Raw genomic sequence first — 23019 nt, forward strand, 5'->3', positions numbered from 1 at the left:
CTCTTTAAGAAACATGTCACAATGCTGTTAAATTCCTAAACTGTGGGATACGACCAAAATCCAGCCACAGGTCTCTGGTGGGATCCTTCAGGACTTACTGAGCCTGGGTCCCAGGGTGAGCTATTAAATTTCTCATTTGATTCTCTGGTTTAAGGTTTTTCAGAAATCCTGTTAAATGAAGCATTATTTCCCGATTAATTATCTCATAGCCAACATAAATGAGGTTTATATAATAACTAAGAAACTGTATGTGTGATGAGTTTGCTAATTAGCTAATTTAATTACTAATTCAGTAATTGTTTTTCCTCATAAATGGATGTGGGGGATAGAGTGGGGCAGACCACCCAAATCAGTGATTTATTAAAATCTTGGCCCAGTTTTAAGTTATTTCATTCATTCGTTTCCTCTACCATGTGAATTCCAAGTTGAATGATTCTGATTCAGAGATGAGTCTACTTACTGGAGAACTGGATAGAAAATCCTTGCTTGCTGATGAAATAATCAGAATCAAACTGCAGTGTGAGTATGTTGAAAGTCGAGTGGATGTCTTCAGGTAACGCTGGGCCTGACCATTCTTTCAACAGGATCCCCCCGTCTGATGGCCCAGATGGACCATCCCAAACTCTCAGGATATCGTGGCCGACCTCAGTGTCAAAGACGATGAAATGGAGGCTGAGGAAAACACAGGAATTCCACAGGAGATCAGAGATCCAATACAACATGAACAACTTTTCTTTACTCAGCAGTTTCACCAAAATCATGTCAACAATAAAAGGTGGCAACAGACAAATCACATGAGTGTGCACACACACATGCAAAGACACACACGCGCACGCACACACACACACACACACACACTCACACATACACAGGAATGTCAGCAGTGGCTACAATGTGCTCAGAAACACCATTCTGACATAATGACTAATGTGGTGTACTCTCCTACACAGCAGTGGCTTTGACAGAGAACATTTATCTATAATTAGTGAATATATCATTACCCGACAGTCTTGTGAGTTTTTACCTCTACAGTGCATGTAGAGTGAAGGCTGTTGTTATGTGGGACACATCCTTTATAATGCTACTGCTGCATTAGTGCTCCTATTAAATATAAGGTTAGCTAGTAAGCTCAGCCAGTAGGTAAGTCATTCTGCAGTTACTTCTTAGTATGTGTGTTGTATTTTTTCTCCATGAACAAAAAATCTTGTCTAGTTTCTTTTAGTGCAAAACCAAAAAAAGCAAAAAACAAAAACAACCCTCCAGATAACTGCAGGCCATCGTCACGCTCACAGTGGCTTCAGCGTGTATCCAACTGCTTCATAATTACCTGATAGTCTTGCCTGTATCAGCCTCTATAGTCCAGGTACAGTGGAGGTTGTTGTCATATGGAGCAGGATATCCTGGAGACAGAATCCGTCCAGACACTGCTCCAGTTATGTGACCTCCACACTCGGCTACAAGGACAACGAGACAACGGGGTGATCATCACAGGGGGGAAAAAATGTTTTTCCCCTTCTACCTATTTAGGCTCGAGGTAATACCAATTAAAATATACTCATCCAGTCAGAAACACAAACAGAACCACATTTTCAACGACATCAACAAAACACACATAAAGCCACAGCAGGTAATATACTACTGCGCATAGTAATACACACATTTAAGTGGGCAGATCATGCAAACCAATACATTAGAATTACTGCAGAGTTAATATGAATTACAAACTCGGCAGCCATAACATCCACACTTAACATCATAATATTAACATCTCAATAATAAAGAGATTTGAACTGATTTCAGGGTGGTTGAATTCACTTTTTAAAAGGTCAGCAAATAAAGAAAATAAATCCTACAAAGTTACACTCATTCACCTGCCTTGTCACAGTGAATCTGAACCTGTTTAACACAACCTGATTTGTACAAGGCCTGCAATAATTCTGTGGATTAGTAGCTCTTTCTCTCTCTGTTCCGGATGATGTGTTCATCCTTTTGTAGCATCTCTTTCTATTACAGGTCTTCACAACATTACTCTGCGTCTCACAGCCGAGACCCGACATGTGACCTGAGATGGACGGGGCTAAAATTATAGTCCGTCTAATTGGGCCGAGGAGGCTCTCTTTTTATTGCCACAGCCCTGTGCGTAAATATGTTAAATATTAGAGTGGATCTGAATAGATCAGAGCGTACTCATCAGCAGCTCTGATCACATGGTACTGAGTAAACATTTTGGGAAAGCAGTAGTTATAAATATGTTAAAATGTATGCCATTAAATGACAATTATTTTTTGGGAATTAAATTCACAGATATTAGCTTGATTAAAAAATGACCACCTTGTGTCTATCGATGGCCCAAATGGCTGCAGTATAATGGCGAAAGAGAAATTGTGACTTTCAGTATTTCTATAAATTAGGCTTTGTTGTATACAATATTATATATATTTGGAATTAGTTTCTATGACTTTTCATTTGTTCTCAGGACATTATTATAATGCTGCTCTCTTTAACAGCGGCGGCTTGTTAATCGATAGAGCTGCTGGCATTGATGCTCTCTAGGGTCTGTTCAGGTCGACTACACTATGCATCGGGTCAACTTATCTTCAGGTATATTCTGATCGGGTCTGACTGTGTTCAGGTCCCCCCCTCGGTCTCCCTTTTTTTAAAAATGCATTTATGCACCTCAAGCTTGGGTGTGTCTTCCAAGTCTTCTGTTTTGGATCAGGTCCAACATCTTGGACCAAGATCTCTACTCTCAACACAAAGAGACTCTTTGCATCACATTTCTTGGTCTTCTTTCCAGCCCTATTAACATTTCAGTTCATCTGTATAAGAGGCAGCTCCTCTACTTTGCTGTAAATTACTCTGAGGTGTGAAGGTTGAGTTAAATGAGAATCAGTTAAGAAGGGCTTGAATCATTAAATCAACCTTGAATTATCCAAGATGCTGTTATACAGTCTCAAGGTTGGTGACTAACTTTGATGGCTGTTTTCCCTTAAGGAGCTCCCTATAGTGTTGAGAGTTCAAGAAAAAAAAAATCGGTTTAATGCACAAGAGAGAACTGGCTTTCTGTGTTATTTTTATATTGTTGTCAGTGGTGAGGAACAGGGGAGATAACAGGAAGCAGGCGAGAAGGCTGGGAGCAGATCTGAACTCATCATGGTAGTGCATGGTATACATGGTACCCCACTGAGCCAGCAGATTGATTAGAAAATGGTTTGGAAGAGAAAAGGCTTTGCATCAGTGTGTGCACTGTATGTTTGTGTGGGTTAAGAAGGCACCATTAACACAGCTCTGCAATCTCCAATACCGTGACAACCTACTGCTGTACTGCTGCGTTACCCTAGGCAGAATGCACACAAATACATTTTCACATGTACACTCCAATACAAAGGGAGTAGAAGATAATGACACATTCACACACAATGGCTGAAACACACTTAAAAACACTTATGCAGTTACAGTATGCAAACACGTACACACATACGAATGTACACACCCACACATACTTATACAATATAGCCAGTTGTGTCAGTCCCCAGTGAGAGAAAACATAGGAAGAAAGGCAACTACTCTCATATGTTTTATCATGAAAAGCAGGCAGAGAGGGTGGAGAGGCACAGATGCACAAGGAGAGGAAAAAAACAGTTATTTAGGGCCAATGACAACTCCAATTTCCAAAGATAGAGAAAGACAGAGAGAATAACAGGCACACACATATAGAGAAGAAGATAGACAGCTTTACTGTATGAATAGCAAACCCCCCAAAAAAAGGACAAAAAGCAAAAAGAGAGGTGGACCACTACTCTGTTTGACACAATGTGGGACAGAAAGAAGAAAAAGAGAAAAAGAGAAAGAGAGAGGAAGACGGTATATAAACAGCCTGAAGCAAAGCCATCGCCTCATCTCCATGCTACTACATGCAGATATGGGACTGAGCCAGACAGAGAAGGAGACAGTCAGAGAGGCACAAAGACAAACGCCCCAACAGACACACAAAGGAGGAAGATACAAAGGTAGCTATAGAGGTAGTTAGCCCAAGGCTCTGCCAGCAAGTATTCTCCTGGTTGCTGGCTTACCTGAAATAAGGCAGCGACAGAGCAGCTACAAATTAATGACTGACTGCAGAGGTACTCAGGGACACACACGGAGATTCACACACACCCAGCCAAAAACGCATACTCATTCGCATTCACACCCACATAATTCATTCACCACGCACACCGATGAGCACACATTCTTTTTAGTTGCCATTAGCAACCACATCAGGCCATGTCCCGCCTCAGAGAGCTCAGGTGTGCTGGCAGGTTAGAAAGACACAAGGTTTGGCTCGGCAGAAGGGAATTCCAAATTAACATGTGCCAGGTGCCCACGTCTAGCCAGCAAGGTAGAAATACTTACAGGGAAAGTGCTTTAATTTGTAAAATATGCAAAGCCACAAAATATTTATGGTCGAGAGAAATTGTGGACTTTAAAAACTGCGAATTTGCTTTAGGGATTTTAAAACTAGAAACAATAGCAGCAAACAAACGTCAAATTTATGCTTCACTGGTGGCTGCTGAACGACAATAAGGAATAAAAATGGCCAGCTGAACTTGCCGCATTGTAGCACAAAACAGCTTTCACAGGTCCATAGGCAAAGGGAAAAAAATCCCCATGTCAAAGCACCTGAATTGTTTGGCACACTCCACTCCGACCTAATTAAGAGCTGCCAAGTGCCAGCTAAAGCTAAATCTGCCCTGTGGCAGCTTATCTGCCTCGAAACCTCAGAAACATTCAAATATATTCTAGATATGCCAAATGAGAAACCATTTTTGTCATTTTTTCTGCGTGAAAAATAAAAGCTAATATTGTGGGAGTGCACGGCAGGAGTCACATAAATGGCTGATTATTACATTATGCTTCGGGCGGTTCTCAGAATTTTCTCAGCGTTGCGTTCTTTCAACTAAAAATTTATATGACTTTGAGGCCACATGACAATTGTTTTTATGTTCCTTTTTTCAATGTGTCTGCATGACATTCACATTCAAAATCATCAGTCTTCCTTATGAAGTCATTAATATACCAGTCATATGCATGCCTGGCATGTAATATCTTTACAGTTGTAATAAATTGCTACTTAGTCATCGCACTCTGCAGCCCTCTGTTTAAGAACGAGTCAGAATGACCTAAAATCTGACTGCTTTTCCCAGAATAAGTTTTAATCATAATTAGTCATCATATCACAGTAGTGATATGTACAGTACAGTATGTGGCTGTACAGTAAACCGGTTTAGATGAGAAAAGTTTCATTTCTCCAGGTACAATTATTGTCACTACTTTGACTATACTGACATAAAAGCTCACAGGAAAAGGAATTTAATTATTAGAACTTTTGAAAGTGAGACAGGCTGCAGTCGTCAGTTTTGTCACAGTAAAGAGCATATGGGTGCACTTTGATTCCAGTCTGTATTGTCCAGTATCTGAAAAAAAAAATAGTATCACTCAACAATTTCAGATGAACCAATTTTGTTTTTACATCACATCACTTTCTGGCATCTGAAAAAGGTCTCTGCTGATAGAATATTCTATTTATTGTGCATGCTGAGAATAGAACAGAAAGATATGGCTTCTGTCAAAGTCCTTGGCAAAAAATACTGTGCACACCTTCAGGGTACAAGAAAGTAGTCTGGCTCACATTATAAATTTATCAAAGTTCAATTCAGACAGTCATCCCCTATTTTTGCACCTTAAATATGCCATCCTTAAAATACACAGACGCCTGCTGCACTAAAATCTCATGCCTGGTGGCATCCTGCTGTCCAGATGCAGATAGTCTTGTACAAACCGGTTGATGGATCAGCAAGTGCTGTTTTTTTACACACAGAGGTATATTAGCACCACTATAAATATTTCCCATCATTCATCAGTCCCCATTCCCTCTTTTAAAAGTATACACCTGTTTTCGACTAATCACTTGTTCACTCACTGTCTCTTCTGAAGCATTGTGCTCTTACTGGAGCTTAGAAACAGACACGTTGAGTTTTGGACGGCAGCCTCTCCCTACTATATTTCTTATTGAATGGTATGAAGAAAAATCACCCGGAGGTTAATAATTCAGATCATGCAGTTCTGAATTATTGATGTTCATAGAACCTACACATGTATTGGCATACTAACCGATACAGGAAGGAAGTGGTTTGTCCCAGACTCGCCTGTCCCCGCTAAGACATGTCAGTGTACTGCTTCCATGGAGACTGTATCCAGGGTTGCAGGAGTACAAGACGAAAGTGCTGGCATAATGACCGTCGTCCTGGATTTTATAGCCATAGCTAGGGACACCTGGTTCCTCACAGCGTACTAGGTCAAAACCTAGAAAGAGAAACACATAGAGAGAAACACACACACACACACACACACACACACACACACACACACACACACACACACGCACGCAAGCACATACATACAGATGAAGTCTTCCTGTCCATGCAGTAAGACAACATCGCATAAATGAACAGGGTGATTCAGAGCTGTTTTGGACAAGAGGACATAAGGTCATACTCTTGCCCTGAGTCCCACTACTTCCTACAGACATTTCAAGTTTAACTCACAGTTAAAGCTTCTATAAACAATGTTTACTGCCACTAGATGTCGCACTAGAGCACCAACATCTTAGACCTAAACAAATGGGTGTCTGGCCACACCTTCCCCCTCGCCAGAAACAGTCATTATAGTGTATATTGCACTCCTTAATATCTCCAAACTCCATTGACAAAAACAGTTATTTTATCCCGCAGACCATTGTGAAACATGCTTCGATCTGTGGAGTGACCTAAATCTATGTAATTATTAGCTTGCTAGCTATCCTGCTAACGCTAGCTACCTAAAACAATAAGTAAAATGTGGTTTAGGTAGCTAATGTTTGATGGCATCAACTGAATGTGAATGCTCTCATCTCAGCGCTTCAAACTCGGCATCTTGCTTTTACAGCACAGTGTGGGAGGTCACTCTTTGTGACTCTTTATATATATATATATATATATATATCACATATATAGAACCTTTAATGTTGAAACCCTATGCGACAGCTGCAGTGAAAGCTACTGGACATTTCTACACCTTCTATTCATATGCTTGTTTCTATGAAATTTGAAAAATGTGTAGGTTTCTTCTTTCCTGAAAGATATGTGGAGTGAGCAGCACCAGCGATTATATTTATGGATTGAAAACGTGGTTCCGATATGAAACTGTAGGAATTCATCAAATGATAATTTCACATCCCACACAAGCACAAATATACTGTACACTTGAACGAGCACACTGCAAGGGATGTCTGTGTGTTTTGAAGATAACACAGAAGAGGAAAGTCCAATGCCTAGAAGGCAGATGGATAAACAAAGACACAACAACGTCACCAACATATTTTCTTTGCCTCAGGTCAGTCGCCCTCAGATCAGAAATGGCCACAGTTGCTGAATGATGGACAATGAACAGTGAATCCGTCACCATCATACACAGTTTTTCAATAATGTTTGGCCCTACATGGAGTATATTTGCATCTGAAACTGCAACTGAAAACATTCTGCAAACAAACCTATAGATTTCCAATAACTATACAAGTTTAATGTTATTTATAAACCACTTGGCAACCAAATAAACTGAATGTACAATGACATGCATGGACCATAACTACAGCAATGTGGTTTCAAGCCTCAGGCTCTAAAATGAGCAGAGAAAAGTTTCATTTACCCCAAATAACCTGCGTGATGAAAAATGTAATATTAATTATTTTGATTTATATTTATTATTATATTATTTATCCTATATAATATTTCATGATAAATTGATCTGTTGTCAGTAAAGACTGTAATTTTCGTTTTGATTGAGCGTGTCTCTTAATTACTTGATATGACAACAGCCATCTCAAGCTATCCTCCTCACTGTTGAGCGATGATCTGTGCAGAACAATACCTGCTATGTGTTGTTCCTGGACAGATTCAGGACACAACATCAGAATGCGCTCATTGTCCAATCACAATTTACTCTTCCATAAAGCCTTGTGATAGCATCTTTTACAAAGCCAGCAACTTTTAAAGTGAGCCCTCTCCACGGTTTTGTGAGGTGTGTCTACAACCGTTAATCCCTTCCCACATCCATTTCAGTAAAGCAGATGCATCTCACTTGTGTCAGCCTTTCTTGTTAATGTCTTGAACGGATGTTTGAAGTCTTGTTACTCTATCAAAATAGCCTCTAACACTGTGTAGTATTAAAGCGGTTTCACTCAGTCCCCGACCCTACTTAAGAAACCATCGGTGCCTCTCCTGCTCAAATGCTTGCTTCTCCTTCCTCCTGTTTAAACCTTCTATCAATATCTCTTATCTATCCATCACCTCATCCATTGCAGTAGAACTTTGCAGAAGGTGTCACCTTCTCCATTTTAATGGCTTGCAGATTAACGGCTGTCTAACGGCGTAACTGACATACAGAGCATCCATCTAGCATCCATATACCATCTACTTTCATACGTTCGTCCCTCCGTCCAGCCACTCTTCCACTCCAGATGTGTCGCTTTCTCACCTTCTTTTAATGGCTTGCAGATAAATACTCCTCTAATAGCCTCTTTGACTTACACAGCAGCTGGTCTTGCCTTCTGATCAGACTCTCTTTAAAGCCTTTAAGATTTGTGTGTGTGTTTGTGTTACAGAGAGAGAGAGAGAGAGAGAGAGAGAGAGAGAGAGAGAGAGAGAGAGAGAGAGAGAGAGAGGGTGCATGTCCGTGTGTGTCAAGCATTCATATTATCATTTCCTTTTGCTGTATGCTTGGTAAACTGCTGTTGCACTTTGGACTCCACCTTCAACAGAAATTGCTCTAAAAACCGATTGTTGAGCTGTTTGAGCTGTCAGAAGTGAAAGAAATAGCTTGGCAATTTGCTGATGGAGAAAGACTCGTATTTGGAGTTTTGTAGTACATGACAAGTATTTTGTTCTGGTATGTAGCACTCAAGAATCACTTGACTGAGGTACAGGACAGATGTAGGAAGCATCCATGAGGGCCATCTAACACAATCACAACCACTCTAGTTTTCAATTAAAAACATCTCCTCGCAAGGACCTTCATGATGAGCTACTCAAAATTTAGGAAATAATTTCTGCATGTTTGTGTGCAAAAAGTGTGTGTGTGAGAGCGAAGGAGAGGGGTGCTTCCTTCCTGTGGCCATGCTTGAGCAAACCATGGCGTGGGCATGTGTTAGTAAATATAGAAGGAAAAAAAAATCAGCTGACAACAACTCACTTGTGTATGTGAGGCGGAAGCCCTGATTGGTTCCAGAGGCGTTGCTGTTGAACTCCAGCCACAAGCGATTGGATGTACTATTGATGACATGACCCATCATGCCATCACGTGTAAAGTTGCCAAGGAGACGGGATGAAGTGTTCTCTCCATCATACACCTGTCAGTCAAAACACAGGAACAGGTCCCCAGAGCATGAATAAAAACATGAGTTAACAGAGTTGGTGTGATTTTGTAAAGGTTTATGTGGGTGCACATCTACCAGTTCAAGTCACAAGAACATTACACAGTGCACTGCTGACCTGGTCTGGAAAAAAAGGATGGCACAAAGTGGAGGCAGTCATGAAACCAAAATTACAGGGCTGTGCTGTATCGTCTAAGCCTGTCCTCTGCAAGTGAGCCACCAAAACACCAAACAATGCAAGTGATGCAAAAAAAAAAAACCCAACAACCTCAATGTGCTTCAAATTAAAGCTACTTTGCTTATCTTTGTGTCAGCGTGAACCTTGTGAAGCACCACAAAAGACAGAGCCTGAAATATCAAGTGAAAGTTGCTGAGGTCACAAGAGAGTTGTTAAGGGGCTAACAGTCAGCAGAACCACTGAGGCCTTTACTTTTTATGTTAAACCAAGACTTTTCTCACTTCCAGAGAGCGAAGAAACAAAGTGTCGAGGAGTTTTAGAGTGGGTATATAAATGAGTTACCTCACTTAAAATGTTGTTCGGAACATTTTAAAAGCAGTGGAGTGAAACTGTTCTACAAACCTACTTTGAATTTTAGATTTTTTTAAACTTAATCCTTGTCTAGCACCTGTGGGAAGCAGCAGATTCGAGTATCACTTCAACATGTGTATCGGCAGAGGGGATATTGCAGACCTCAGTGAAAAATAAAAAGGTGCTTCACAGTTGAGTTTGTCTCCAGCTGTGATAAGTGTTCCTATATTTTTGTTTACACTTTTAAAAATGATGCTGCTTTAGTGGATTCATTTTAATAGAGGACACGATTAACAAGTCATACAGTGTGTTTCCTAGAAATCACTATTAAAGGCGAGAATTCTCAGGATGCATGTTCTCCACTGTTAACTAAGCAAGTCAATGACTTTGTCATGCATATTAGAGAAGGTAAAAATAGCAGTAGAGTGAAAAGAGGAAAGTGAGAACAGGATAGATTAAATTTACAACATATAAACATCATTGGACTGGATTAATATTGCAGGACTTAGCTTGTATTCCCTTTGTTGATCAGCCTTTTCTTCTTTCCAGATGTTAACATTTTTGCTTCTTTTCGGTCCCCTAACAATTTTGCCTCTCATCGTTTGCACTGTGATCAACAACCGGTAACTGTGCGCTCACACTGGCAGCACAAACAAGAGGCAAAACAGCTGGAAGTCATTTATTTCAAATGAGCGCTGTGAGACAAGTAGACGCGCAGAGTGGAGCCACGGCTCCCAGCGAGATCTTTGCAACACAGGAAAGCTGAGCAGAGCTGAACATCATACAAATGACAAAAACAAACAGTGTCCAGTTGAAAGGGTTGCACAAATCACTACTCCATTCACGAACACATTAACTTGCTAAACTAAATAATTTTGTTTTCTCACAAAACATAGCGCAAGACACAGTTTTGTCACTAGCACAGCTAATAAATTACATTTGTTGTTTGAAACCAAAGTAAGCTCATGTACATGCAATAAAGCATGTGCTGCAACTGTGATGGCAGCAAATGCTAGCTGTGCTTTTAGCTATATTTTGGTTTGTTTTAGTGAAAACACTGTTTGCAACATACTGAGGATACAGAGCACAGTAGGGGATTAAACAGCAGAATTTATGTGGATGGATGGATATTCAAAAGGAACTTTTCAAGTTTACAGGTGATTAGTACTTGATACTGAAACTGGATTCTCCTTTATGTCTTCTCATGGTTGAGGATCCTGAATGCAGCTTTACTCTGAACACTGGAGAAGTAGTAGTTTGGGAAGTACAGTCTACTTTTGACTGCACTTTGAAGGGGAGAATTAGGACTCTGAAGTACCTCATAATACTACCTCACAGCTGGGATATAAATGTGAACAGCTCATGATTGTATTTGGCATGGTGGGACTTTTCCACAGATTGGTTGTGACAGGTCTGCAGGTGGCAGGAATGCCAAAGAAAAAGGGCTAAGGTGATATACTGTCCTATCTCTGCAAGCACTGACAGTGAGAGGAGACATGAACACCTCTACAAGAAGCCAAAGCTGGAGCTACAGCATGCTGGAGCGTGCAGCTGTGACGGAGCAGGGATATGAAGAAGATTGAGAGATGTGGGAAAGAACAGTGTGTAAAAGAGCAAAAGTTTACAAAAATAAGCGTGGTATCACAGTATCTGTAGCATTGCTCCCCTGAACTCCTCCGCTCTTCCTCCATACCCACATCTCTCCCCCGACAGTCAGTTTTGCATCTCATTGTCTGTCCGTCTGTCTTCCTCTCTCTCTCTATCTTTCTCTCCTCCTCTCTCCGTTTCGGTAAAACTCAGTATGGTTAATGAAAAGCCCTGCGGCTCATAAATCAACATGTCACCATCTGCCACCCCTCCTCTCTGTGTCTGTCTGGCTCTCTCTCTTTCTCGCTTGCTCTTCCATCACCCCTATTTTCATAGAACAATCCCCACACATCCTCACTTTGTTTCTCTCTCGCCCTCTCTTTTATTCTTCGGGGTTGGAGTACATCTCAGCAAATTTGGTCAAGCACCGTGTAAGAGGGCATTTTTAGGCAAATTGAGCTTGGTTAGCCCTTTCCTTAACAATGCCAGGGTGAAGCCTTAGCCAATAGCAAAAGGAATTGTAATGAGGTGGTTCATATGTTACAGGAGATTTTAGCCTGCAGCTTGTTGGAACTGTCAAACAAATGGTTTGTGTTCAGAGTATTCCGCTGCAGTAACAGGCAATTGCTCCATTACTGCTTGCCTGGGGAGTGGCAAGCTAATTGCTAGCCTAAGTGGCACTTTGGGGCTTTCCTTCCAGTTCATTGTAGTCATGTTTTCTGCTAATTCTTTGGGACAGTTATATTCAACAGACATGTTGTACATTACTAATCAATGCTCTTATAAATGGTAATTTCTATACAGTCCCACAAGATGACGACAGTGAACATTTCCTCATGTCGACCACCAGCTATCCTTTGCGTCATTTAAATAACTCAGTTTTTAACTCATCCTATATTTTAAAGTTGATGGATACTTAGGAGGAAACACTGCCTGATTGTACTGTTTGTCAACACAATTTATAAGAGTAAAGCTCAATAGTCATGCGAGCAGCCTCATCTGGACATTACAAACAAGAAAGTAAAAATGCTGGATTCGCGGAAATGGAGAGACGGTTACCTTTTCTTTGATTCTTACTACCATTGTGGGTAAAAAAGTTTGACCTGAGGGTTTAACAAGAGCTGAAAAGCATTTATCCTCTGGTGAACACTAAAAGTGTTCAGATTGAGCCACAGGCTTCCTTATTTTTTGGTCAGCGGGTGTGAAGTAATGGTCATGAAATTCAAAATGTGCGACACTAATCACTGCTCCATTGCACGGACATATTAATTAAACACTTGTGTAAAGAGACTCCAGATGTTTTTAACTGTCTGCAATTTCCCAAACATATATTAAAACAATAATACTACTCATTTTAAAAAGTGGGATGCTAGTCCAACTGTGCACAGCTAATTATTCCAGCTGTGTGCACAGCAAAACAATCAACCAACTCCAATGCCTGCACACGTTCAATAACACAGAGAGATGTTAATTATCATGTGTAACCAGCATGTTCACACATGTGCTGCATTACCATCAGAGTATTTTGTACTGTACTCTATACATCACTGCGTTACAACAGTTGGGTTGTACAGCGAGGGGCACTGACTGCAAACAAACCCACCTTTTATTTCTTTTAAAAGTTACTTCTTATCAGTGATTTAAGACCCCATGCATTAAAAATTGAAGGCAAAAGTCTAATAATGTTGTACAGCCTGTGTTGAACGCGACATGTCTTTCTAGCAATCAGTCTTGGGGCCTCCCATTACTCTTTGATTGCTATGTTAGCATCCGGTGTGTCCTCATTAACTTTTGTGATCTCCAGTCATTCTCTGGATTCTGCTCCTCTGTTCCTGTTATTTTCTGATAAGGAATCAATTTATGACAGTAAATACTGTGTCAAATGCCCTGCAAAGAAGGCAACCACAATTTGAAAAAGAGCAAATGCCTTCCTCTGCTCTCCAGTCCCGGGGCTTGCATCCTTTCGTTGCATTGCAGAGATTAATCACATAATAGGAGGGGTGCTGCGATGTCAAGCAGGACATGTTGTAAAACTAAGGTAAAGAAAACTTTCATGGCTGCTTACAGAACTCATGCTGCTGAATGTCCTTGTCTGTTAACTATGTTGGTGTCACTTTCCTTTCCTTTAGGGGCATTTTTCTTATCTTTTCTTTTCTTTTTTTTTACCTATCCCACTGGGAAAAGTTCTACCTTTAACAATGATGTCATGCCTCTCTAAAAGTCAGGGAGAACCCTGCTAATACAATCTAACCACAGACAGGCTCAGCCAATGCTCTAGGCCTAATACTGATAATACACTCTAACCATATACTGGCTTAACCATGCCCCCAGGCCTAATACCACTAAGAGACATTGTGAATAGAAAAAGTCTTAGACGGTGTCTGTAGGACAGCGTCAAGACTGTAAAACAGCTCACACAGCTGCTCCTAACTGACACTGGAGTGGGCACATGCACCCGGGAGAGGAATTATGAGGAATTATGAGCCTGGAGAACATCTGTAATTCTCTTTATAGTTCAGACGTACGCAAGGATGCACATCCAAGTTTATAACATGTAAACACTTCAATGAATTCCTTATATATACATCGTGACAGCAAATCCTTAAAATGCACAGAGGCACCAGCAGACTGAGAAGAACCATAATAACATATTGCAGATCAAGTTTATGCAGCCTGCCGGTGTATTCAAGTGGAACACATCGCGCCCAATTACAGCTGACATACTGCATAAATGATCAGTCAGCATGCTGTTTTTTTAGTTTAAAAAAAAAGAGCATACAGTATACAAACATATATACTTCTCTATTTATTAAACTTGGTGTTGCCACATATTCCAACCAATAAAAGTGTGTAAATACAAAGTTAATCTTCAAATTCAACAATAATTCACTGTATTGGGTTGGTTAGAGGGTTAACAGAGGCAGAATTGATCCTTTTGTGCCTCTGTTCCCCGTGTATTCAGCTGTGGATGGCCGTGTAGCAGCAGCACCATCATCACTAATAGAGAACATGGGTGATAAACCCCTGCAGGGATGTTAGTGCTTCTTGCAGCAATGTTTAACACATCCAACAGCGTACGGCAAACCTTGCTAATACAATTTAACTACGTACTTGCTAAACCAAAGATTCAAGGCCCCTCCTGTTGTTAATGTTTTCACTGCAGTCTTTTTTTCTTTTTTTTTTTTGCACATCTCCTGTAATAAAGGGCCACACACTCCCTGACACCTTAATTGGATCAGGTGTGCATGGCTGGAACCAAAGCTTGCAGACTTGGTGAGCTTTGAGGACTGTGCTGAGAAAGTTTAGGCTCCACAATGCAACATAAAAATAAATGCCTGCGTACACTGGTTTAAAATGTGTAGATGAGAAATTCCCATTCAAGACAGTTCTTTGCTTTTGCGTCAAACATAGACCAACACAGACATTTATTCTCAATTCAGAATTGCTCTGGCATCGCACAGGTCACTGTACCTCTTGATGAATGAATGCACTCATGAACTGATACTACATATACGAAGATGAAAGTAACATGTTTTTTTAGGCCATATGATCTATATTCTTTGATATCTCTGAATAAGAAGCATTCCAAATATTTCAATTAAACCTAATTAATGCTGCCCTGTATTATTAACTGCCTCAGAAATATCAAATAGCTAGATAGAGAGCAACGTAGTAAAATCATCACATTTAAAGATGGACAATTATATTACAGTGAAAACAGAAAGAGGCTTTGCACACAGCATGTACTGCAGATAAAGCCCTGAGGAAAACATGCAAATTTAAATAATAGATCCTTGATCATATACTTTTATGGTCTACTTGTGTGGCCACTACAACAAACACTCAATTGTTTTCTTTTCAAGCTGAATTTGAAGTAACCCAAAAACATAACAATAACAATCTGTTCTTTGCATATAGACAGGTTTGTGGAGCTGTATGTGCATTGTGTGCGTATCTGCATCTGTTTATAGATTCTGCACCACCTAATTGGGAATAGCTTGTCACATTAACATGTGTGTGTGCATATACCTTGAGATAGTCTCCGTCTTGCAATGAGAAGCTCTCAGCTTTCAGCCTGATTCCTTTGCCCTTTTCGGTAGTGATGCGGTAGATGCACTCGTGGTTGTTGTCGTAGTTGGAGGGGAAGTTAGGAGAGAGCAGGACGCCTTCTGGGCCTAGCGACGAGGCTCCACACTCGGCTACAGCAAGAGAGGCAAGGGGGGCAGGGACAGCATGGATCAAAATTGCAGCAATATCATTGTGCAGTCAGAATACCTGGGGTTGGCATGTTGTGTAAAACAGATGAAAGGAGACGAAGACAGATAACAGAGGAGTGCCTATCCACTAACATGGAAACAATAATGACAATATTAATAATGACACATACAGTGTTGTGTTGCAAACAATACAATATAAGGAAGAATGAGGAACACTTACATACATTCAAAAGCAAAGCAATCAAACACATAGTGCAAAATACTAGAGAAGAGGGCAAAAATAAACAGAAGACTTTGCATAAAAGCTGCTCTAGCTAAGTGTTTCATTGGCATTATAGAGAGTTATCTAGCAGGTGCAGTGGCTATCAAAGTTTAGGAATTCAAATCAGTGGTACTTTGTGCAAATAGAGTTTTTCCATATGTAAATGAGGAAAGGAGGTAGGAGAAGAGAGACGAGCAGGCTTTTAAGTCCAACTGAGGAGGACCACCACTACTTGGTAGGGAAGAGGAAATGGAAGTAATGAGATAGACAAGAGAGAAGCCGATATGGAACATCGCTGAGAAAAGGAAACTAAACAAAACATGCAGTGTTTCTCAAATCTGAACAAATCTGAAACTCAAGACAACATTTTTGGAAATGTTCTGCTGTTTTTAAAGCAGATTATGGCAGGAGATAAGGAGCATAAATCTTTTCAAAGTGAACACTGTGGAGTGGGAGTGAGAGAGCAGAGGATAGTGAAGAGGGAAAAGAAAGGGATGAACAAAGAGCTGGAAGAGGAAGAAAAGAAAATAGGAGATGAACCAAGACAGACAAGGGCCTTTTGAAAATATGCAGAGAGAAATTAGAAAAGGGAAAAGGGGAGTAACAAAAGAAACAGTATTAACACTTTTCATACAGCAGCTAATGCCCTAATTATCTAGCCAAGGACTGTTTAAATACAGAGGGAGAGGAGAAACAGAAAGCTAGACAGACAGACAGAGAGCTAAAGAAAGGAACATTTGGAAAAAAAGAGAGGGAGAGAGATGAACGAGTGAACGCTGGCAGCTGCTGTTGCTCTCTTTCCTCTTAGTTATTCCTGATCTCCTGACAGATAATGCTATTATAGCATTTTCAGTTTGCTCTTTCTGAGCCTTGAAAATGACCAGCAGCGACCAGTCAGACTCTCATAAATTACCAGCAGCATCCGAGGAAACACTGATACTCATCAAATACCAGCAAATTACAACCTGCTAACACTCAAATCCTGGAAAATAAAACCAACAGTCACCCAGTCTAAGTATAGTAAATTCCCATTGTGTCAGTAATACAATACTGGTGAATGACAACCAGGAAAATGCTGATGCTCTATGTCTTGGCTTATTCATATGATGAAGAAGTTAATTTCAGATTCAGTTAAGTTCTATTTTACAAGCTGCTGGTTATATTTCACACAAGATAAACCACTCCAAAGCTATTAACACTGAAGGCAGAAAGGTTTGTTACAACATCACTATATACAATGTTATATAGGGAAAGTTTAATGAGTACACACTATAACACACAAACTCTGGACAACTAGATGTCTGAAACTATATGCTGAATGTATAAAACTAATTCTCTATCTGGATTTGTGGGAAATTTTACATTTTCACTTAGACAGCAGTCAGTGAGGCCGTCTGTCAACTTGATTGTCTCACCTATACATCGTGGTAGTGTGTTGCTCCAGACTCGCCGGCCACCTCCCAGACAAGTGATCTTGCTGTCTCCCTCAAGTCGGTAGCCATGGAAACAAGAGAAGGCCAGTGAGTCGCCGACTCGAAACCTGAATCCCATCCTCCTGCTGAACGCCGGTACGCCGGGATCCTCACAAGGCTCCAAGTCATATTCTATACATTGAGCAGAGATAAATAACATTGTTGAGGATTCATTATAAAATCACTGAAGTGCTGCGAAGCGTAGAGGAACTGCATGAATTTTGTTAAGTTAGCCATGACAAAATATTATCTAAATAGAGAGAAAGTTCCTTCTTCCTTTTAAAATTTTTTGGGACAGGAAAACTTCAAACCTGAGACTGTAGTGTATGAGACCTCTGCCATGAATTACAATTTAAATTGATAGTGCGGTTGTGAAAAAATCTGATTGCTGTCTCAAACATTCTCAAGAGAGAAGACTTGAAGGATGAAGACTAACTGGTTGGTTTGGCAAATGTATGTCTGGTCAACCGTCCCACCTCTGGTAAGGAGCTTTGCTATGAGATCATCCAGCACTGTCAGCCATGCAGCAGATGAAACAGTCCAAAACTGTAAGGTCTTTGATTATGATTAGAATGTTAAACATTCTAAAAAGACATAAAATTGGGTTTACAACTTACTGTAGACAGTATATCTGTTAAAGTTGGTGGGTATGAAACCTTTTTTGTTGACTTCACAGTTTCTGTAGCTACTTTTGCGCTCTCTGTCTATGTAAGGCAGAACAATGTACCATAATATCTCATAAGAATACAACTAATTAAGACAACCATAACTGTAATATCTGTTCAGTCTGTTAATGCAGATCTGAGAGAGATAGGCCTACATTAGGTTAAAAAGGCAGGTTTAGGTGGATTTACTGGGCATACATCCATGTTAAAATACAGTGTCTGCTCCAGTGTTCTTACCTGAGAAAGTTATATTAAAGCCTTCATAACTCATGGAAAAATCCGAAATAAAACGTAGCTGAGCGCTGAAGTTCCCATAGAGCCCTGCTTTGACACTAGGGGGCAGCACTGAGCCAGTGAGTCGAGCTACTGGAACCTGGAAATTGCCGTCCTCGATTATGGAAAGATAGTCATGGTTCTCCTCCAGATGGAAAGTGTGGAAAACCAGATGGACTCCTGGGAATCCATGGATGAATAGATGGATGGATGAATGGATGGATGGATGGATTTATGAATGGATGGGTGGATGCATGAATGGATAGATGAATGCACAGTTATGAGGCAGAGTTAGTCACAGACACATAAAAGGCAACACATGAACACAAAAACCGAACCAGAAATAAATACACAACTGTCAGGACACAAAGACGCACAACAATCTTCAACATATGCAAATATAATAAACACATTTCTTAACATGAATATGTGCATATGTGTGTTCTTACCTTTCCCATGAGACACCTCTATAGTCCACGTGCAGTTAAGAGAATTGGGGTAGAAGTCAGGAAAGCCAGGAGACAGAATTGTCCCCATCTTACCGAAGACGTAGCCTCCACAAAGGGCTAGGGAGAGACAGTGAGAAACAGAGAAGGGTGGAGGAAAAAACAGGTGAGGGAGTTTTAGCCAGAGTGTTGTGGCCATGGTGTCAATGCGTTCTCTATGCAAGAAATAGTCCCCCCACATATCAAAAGAATTATAGGAAGGAGTCATGAGGAGAAACAGCTGTCGTTTACACAATAAAAGTATTGGTGTTGAGTATGTAGACTTGGTAGTAAATAGGCTTATACTTGGGGTTTCACAAAATACTCAGCTAATTGACGGTCAGAACCACTAGACACATGGTTGTGGGCTAATTGTTCATGTGTGGTTTTAGCACCATGCAGTAATAAAGCACTGGCAATGCATCTACAGCAGATATGCAGCTGGGGGTGCTGTGAGTAGTTGTTGTTCACATGTCATTGTTGTCATGTGTGTGAAACACTGTGCAGCATGGGGCGCTGAAGCTGCAGGTGTTGACGAGAATTGATCATTGTTGCTGGGTGAAAAAAATGTTACAAAATATGATAATATGATTTGGGAGTGGATGACTAATTAATTACATCAGTTGTAAATGCCCTAGTATACACATTGGCTTAAATCCAATACATTCAATTCCCAACTGATTTCTCCAGTTTGAGAGAATGCGTTTCTTACATAACCTTCAGTAACTGACTTTTTTTGGCCACTTGGGGGCACCAGAAGCAATATGTGAACATATTATTGACATATCATCCCCTTATACAGTACGTTGCTCGGTAATTTGGTAATTTAACACATCCAGCAGCTACAAAGCAACAGTACCAATCTTTAACAGTCCTGTTTCAGACCATCTGGAAAATGTTAGTCCAGTTGTCACTCTCTCCGGTTTTTTGAATCTCTGCCAACTCCTGAGGGAAACACCTGGCTCTTTAGGTGCCGAACGCTCCTCTTTGTTCACCAGATAGTCCTTAACTTTGTCTGTCTGCGATTTGGTGCTGAGCAGGCGGAGAGCAGAGGGTTTTTTAGAAAGCTTTCTGAAATAGCTGAAAATGACACTATGAGAGCCGTGGGAGTGAACCAAAACAGTGAAGTTCTAGTGCGGACAGCTGAACAATGAGCTGAAACTCACTACAGAGCTCCGTAAAGCTGAGGAGAGCCGCAGACTCATGTGATAATTCTCTGTGGGTTCGTCACTACGAGCGACCCCTTTCACACTGTTATCACATTAATACACTGTTGGGATAAAAAATATTTTGTGGTCGCCACTTTAAACAATGAAGCACATCTTTTTCCTAAGCTCACCTAAATTGTTTTTACTTGCCTTAAATTGACATCAGGCATCAGAAAATATCTTTATAATGAACAGCTGACAGTGGTTGAACATATTATCAAATAATCAATGTGGTGGAGGAACATTATGTTGTCTCTGTCCACAGGATGCAGTGTATAACATGCACTGAGGTCTGAATGTTGATTTCACCTGATAAGACTGTGTTACCGAGAAAAGTAGAAGAACAAGAGGATAAAAAACGCAGCTCCGACATAGAGCCACAGAGAGAGAAGTCCAGAGATGTACTTGTTGTACCAAAAGAAACAGAGCAGGGAGAACGTGAAAAAGAGAGTGATTAGTTGAAAAAGAGAATGAGCGATTGTGTGTGTGTGCTACCCGACACGCAGAGCCAGACCACTCACATGGAACAGGACAAACTCATTCGGGATAGAGCAGATTGGAAAATTCTATAGTAACGTAATGGAGAGTAAAAGCGGGCTTGCGGTGCATTCGAGACTGTTGAACTCAGATAATATATTTACTCTTTGTTTCTCCCTCGCTGTGCCGACATCCCTTTTAATTCTATTCAGCTCAATTCAGTTCAATTTAATTCAATTAAAGTGCTTCAAGGTGCTTGACTGGCGTGGAAATAAAACAGGAGTGTTTTCCTCGCCTATAAAACAAACACACCCCAGACTATAAACTGAATCAGAGACAGTAACATTTTGTCTTCACTGTTAATGTTCCTTCTGTAGGATTGTTGAAGCTTTAATTTATATATTTTGGTGCACAACAGTCCCTTTTAGCTCCTGAATAAACACAGTGATGATTCATTTGGTGAAAGGTTTGTCAAATGACATTTTATTATTTTGACTTTATGAAGACAGATGCTGCAGCTCCTTTCGTCTCTTCATACTGCAGCTATTGCAGGGTGTGTTTGTAGAGAGCAGGCTGTGTGTCCACCTCTCTCCCTCTCTATCTATCAGAGACTTTCCCTCCATCTCGTTCCATATCATATTTCAGCAGAGCTGCAGATGAGTTGAGTAGCTGTGATGAGAGCCGCTGTCTCTCTCTCTCTGTCTCTCCGACTAGCTGCCTTCTGAGCGTGTTGTGGTAACCAGCGCCAGCTTTTCCACACTCCCATCAGGATTCCGCTAAAACTAGGACACTGTCTGACTAAGTGACCCCTGTTGAGGGAGGCATGTGTGCGTGCATCTATTGTGTGCGAGAGCACATACTTCAGTGTGCATGAATGATCTGCGTGGAAGAAGATAAGAGACTGACTGTCAATGTATGCGTGCGAGAAAGTGTGAGCTGTATGACAATGTGAGAAAAAGAGAAGCATGAGACAGGAAGAAGGACTGTGCATGACTCGAACGAAAAATTGAGAGGCAAATCAAAGTGTGGCGGCATTCGGTGTTGAGAGAGGCGGCATGAGACTGAATGCTGCACGAGAAGCAGATACAGAAAGATATAGCTTGTTTTCAGAGAGGGAACAGGTAAACAGAGGCAGATAGTGTACCAGACGTCAGTTACAGTCCTCCTCCTCTCTCCTGCCCCCATGTTTCTCCTCTATCTTTAATTACCTCTCTCTTAAAGGATGCCATGGCATTTTTTTTTTTTTACTATACGGGATACTCTGACTTTGGTCACTTCTAACAAGTTGTTGTCTTGGCACCAACTGCAAGCTTTAAAATGTCACGTCGCCCCTTCAATATTCTCCCTGACACATAAAAGAGCAGCCAGTGTTCTGCATTATCTGTTTGGTGATTTAGCTGACCTGCAGGAATACGACTGTGCCATCATTTATGGACACAATATTGTCTAAATAATGAATTTTGGTGGCTGCATGATGCGGCGGCAGAAAAAGATTTGGCTTTCCCTGTGAAAATGTTAACGGTGCCTCTGAGACAATACTGTAAATAAGATTATTGGCATTAATGTGTGCATGTGTGTGCATGAGCTGCTTTGAGTATGGCTGTGGGAGTTGTAAAAGATGATTTCCTTTCTCCTGTTCACTGATGTAAGATCTACAAGCCCTTTCTGAGTGGACTTGGTAAGTTTTCTCTGCCTTTGTGTGGGTTTGATCTGGCTTCCTCCCACGGCTCCAAAACAGGCAAACTGGACACATGAAATTGTCAGTACAGCCGGGAGGAAAAGAGTAAAGCAACAGAACGGGAAAAGGCAATAATTATTGATTAATAAAACAGTCATGTTTTAGCCTAAAACATATATGACACATAATTCGAGTCCATGATCGTCTCCAAAAGCAAACTATGACATTTTTTTCGAGTGAAGGCTCACACACCGCTTTTGAGAAACGTCACTCTGAAACAGTGTGTCTTGTAATGTAACAGTTGTCTGGTGAAATGGCTGAAAAGGGCTGAAAACTGAAAATGTCACAGCAGCCATTTAAAACTGCTTATGTTATATGGCCGATATTGTGAGATAGACTGCCTCGGTATGAACTCACTCCCAGGTTGAGACATCCCGACTTTGGCTTTCAAATTGGATTCTTCTCAATCTGCGGATTGAATCAGACGATGTGTATTCATCTCCCACGATGGCATGAGCTGCGGGCAAGCGTTGAATGGAAAGGCCTGCGAGCATCTGCTTCAGTGGCGCCTGTTGACCCTCGTGATTTCACTGAGGCTGTATGTCCAACTCAGGCCGTTATGGTAGTGTGTTCTCTGGAGTGGGGGCCGATTGTACAATTAACAGTATGGCTGCCAGTTACAGAGGACTGGGAATAGCATTTAATATCCTCATATGGA

General features: G+C 40.8%; 1 protein-coding gene across 1 annotated transcript in view; it reads right to left on the bottom strand.

The window, feature by feature from the left end:
- LOC121608659 (CUB and sushi domain-containing protein 1-like) overlaps positions 1-23019 on the bottom strand; it is a 299157-nt gene that overhangs the window by 104350 nt on the left and 171788 nt on the right. Inside the window, exons 21-28 of the mRNA XM_041939935.1 lie at positions 18903-19019; positions 18418-18633; positions 17459-17647; positions 15594-15763; positions 9268-9424; positions 6154-6345; positions 1328-1454; positions 461-672 (exon numbers count right to left, since the gene is read on the bottom strand). Of these exons, the coding sequence (XP_041795869.1) occupies positions 461-672; positions 1328-1454; positions 6154-6345; positions 9268-9424; positions 15594-15763; positions 17459-17647; positions 18418-18633; positions 18903-19019 (1380 nt within the window). The remainder of the gene's footprint in view (positions 1-460; positions 673-1327; positions 1455-6153; positions 6346-9267; positions 9425-15593; positions 15764-17458; positions 17648-18417; positions 18634-18902; positions 19020-23019) is intronic.

The sequence above is a fragment of the Chelmon rostratus genome, chromosome 1, assembly GCF_017976325.1.
Source record: "Chelmon rostratus isolate fCheRos1 chromosome 1, fCheRos1.pri, whole genome shotgun sequence".
In the NCBI taxonomy this organism is placed as follows: Eukaryota; Metazoa; Chordata; class Actinopteri; order Chaetodontiformes; family Chaetodontidae; genus Chelmon; species Chelmon rostratus.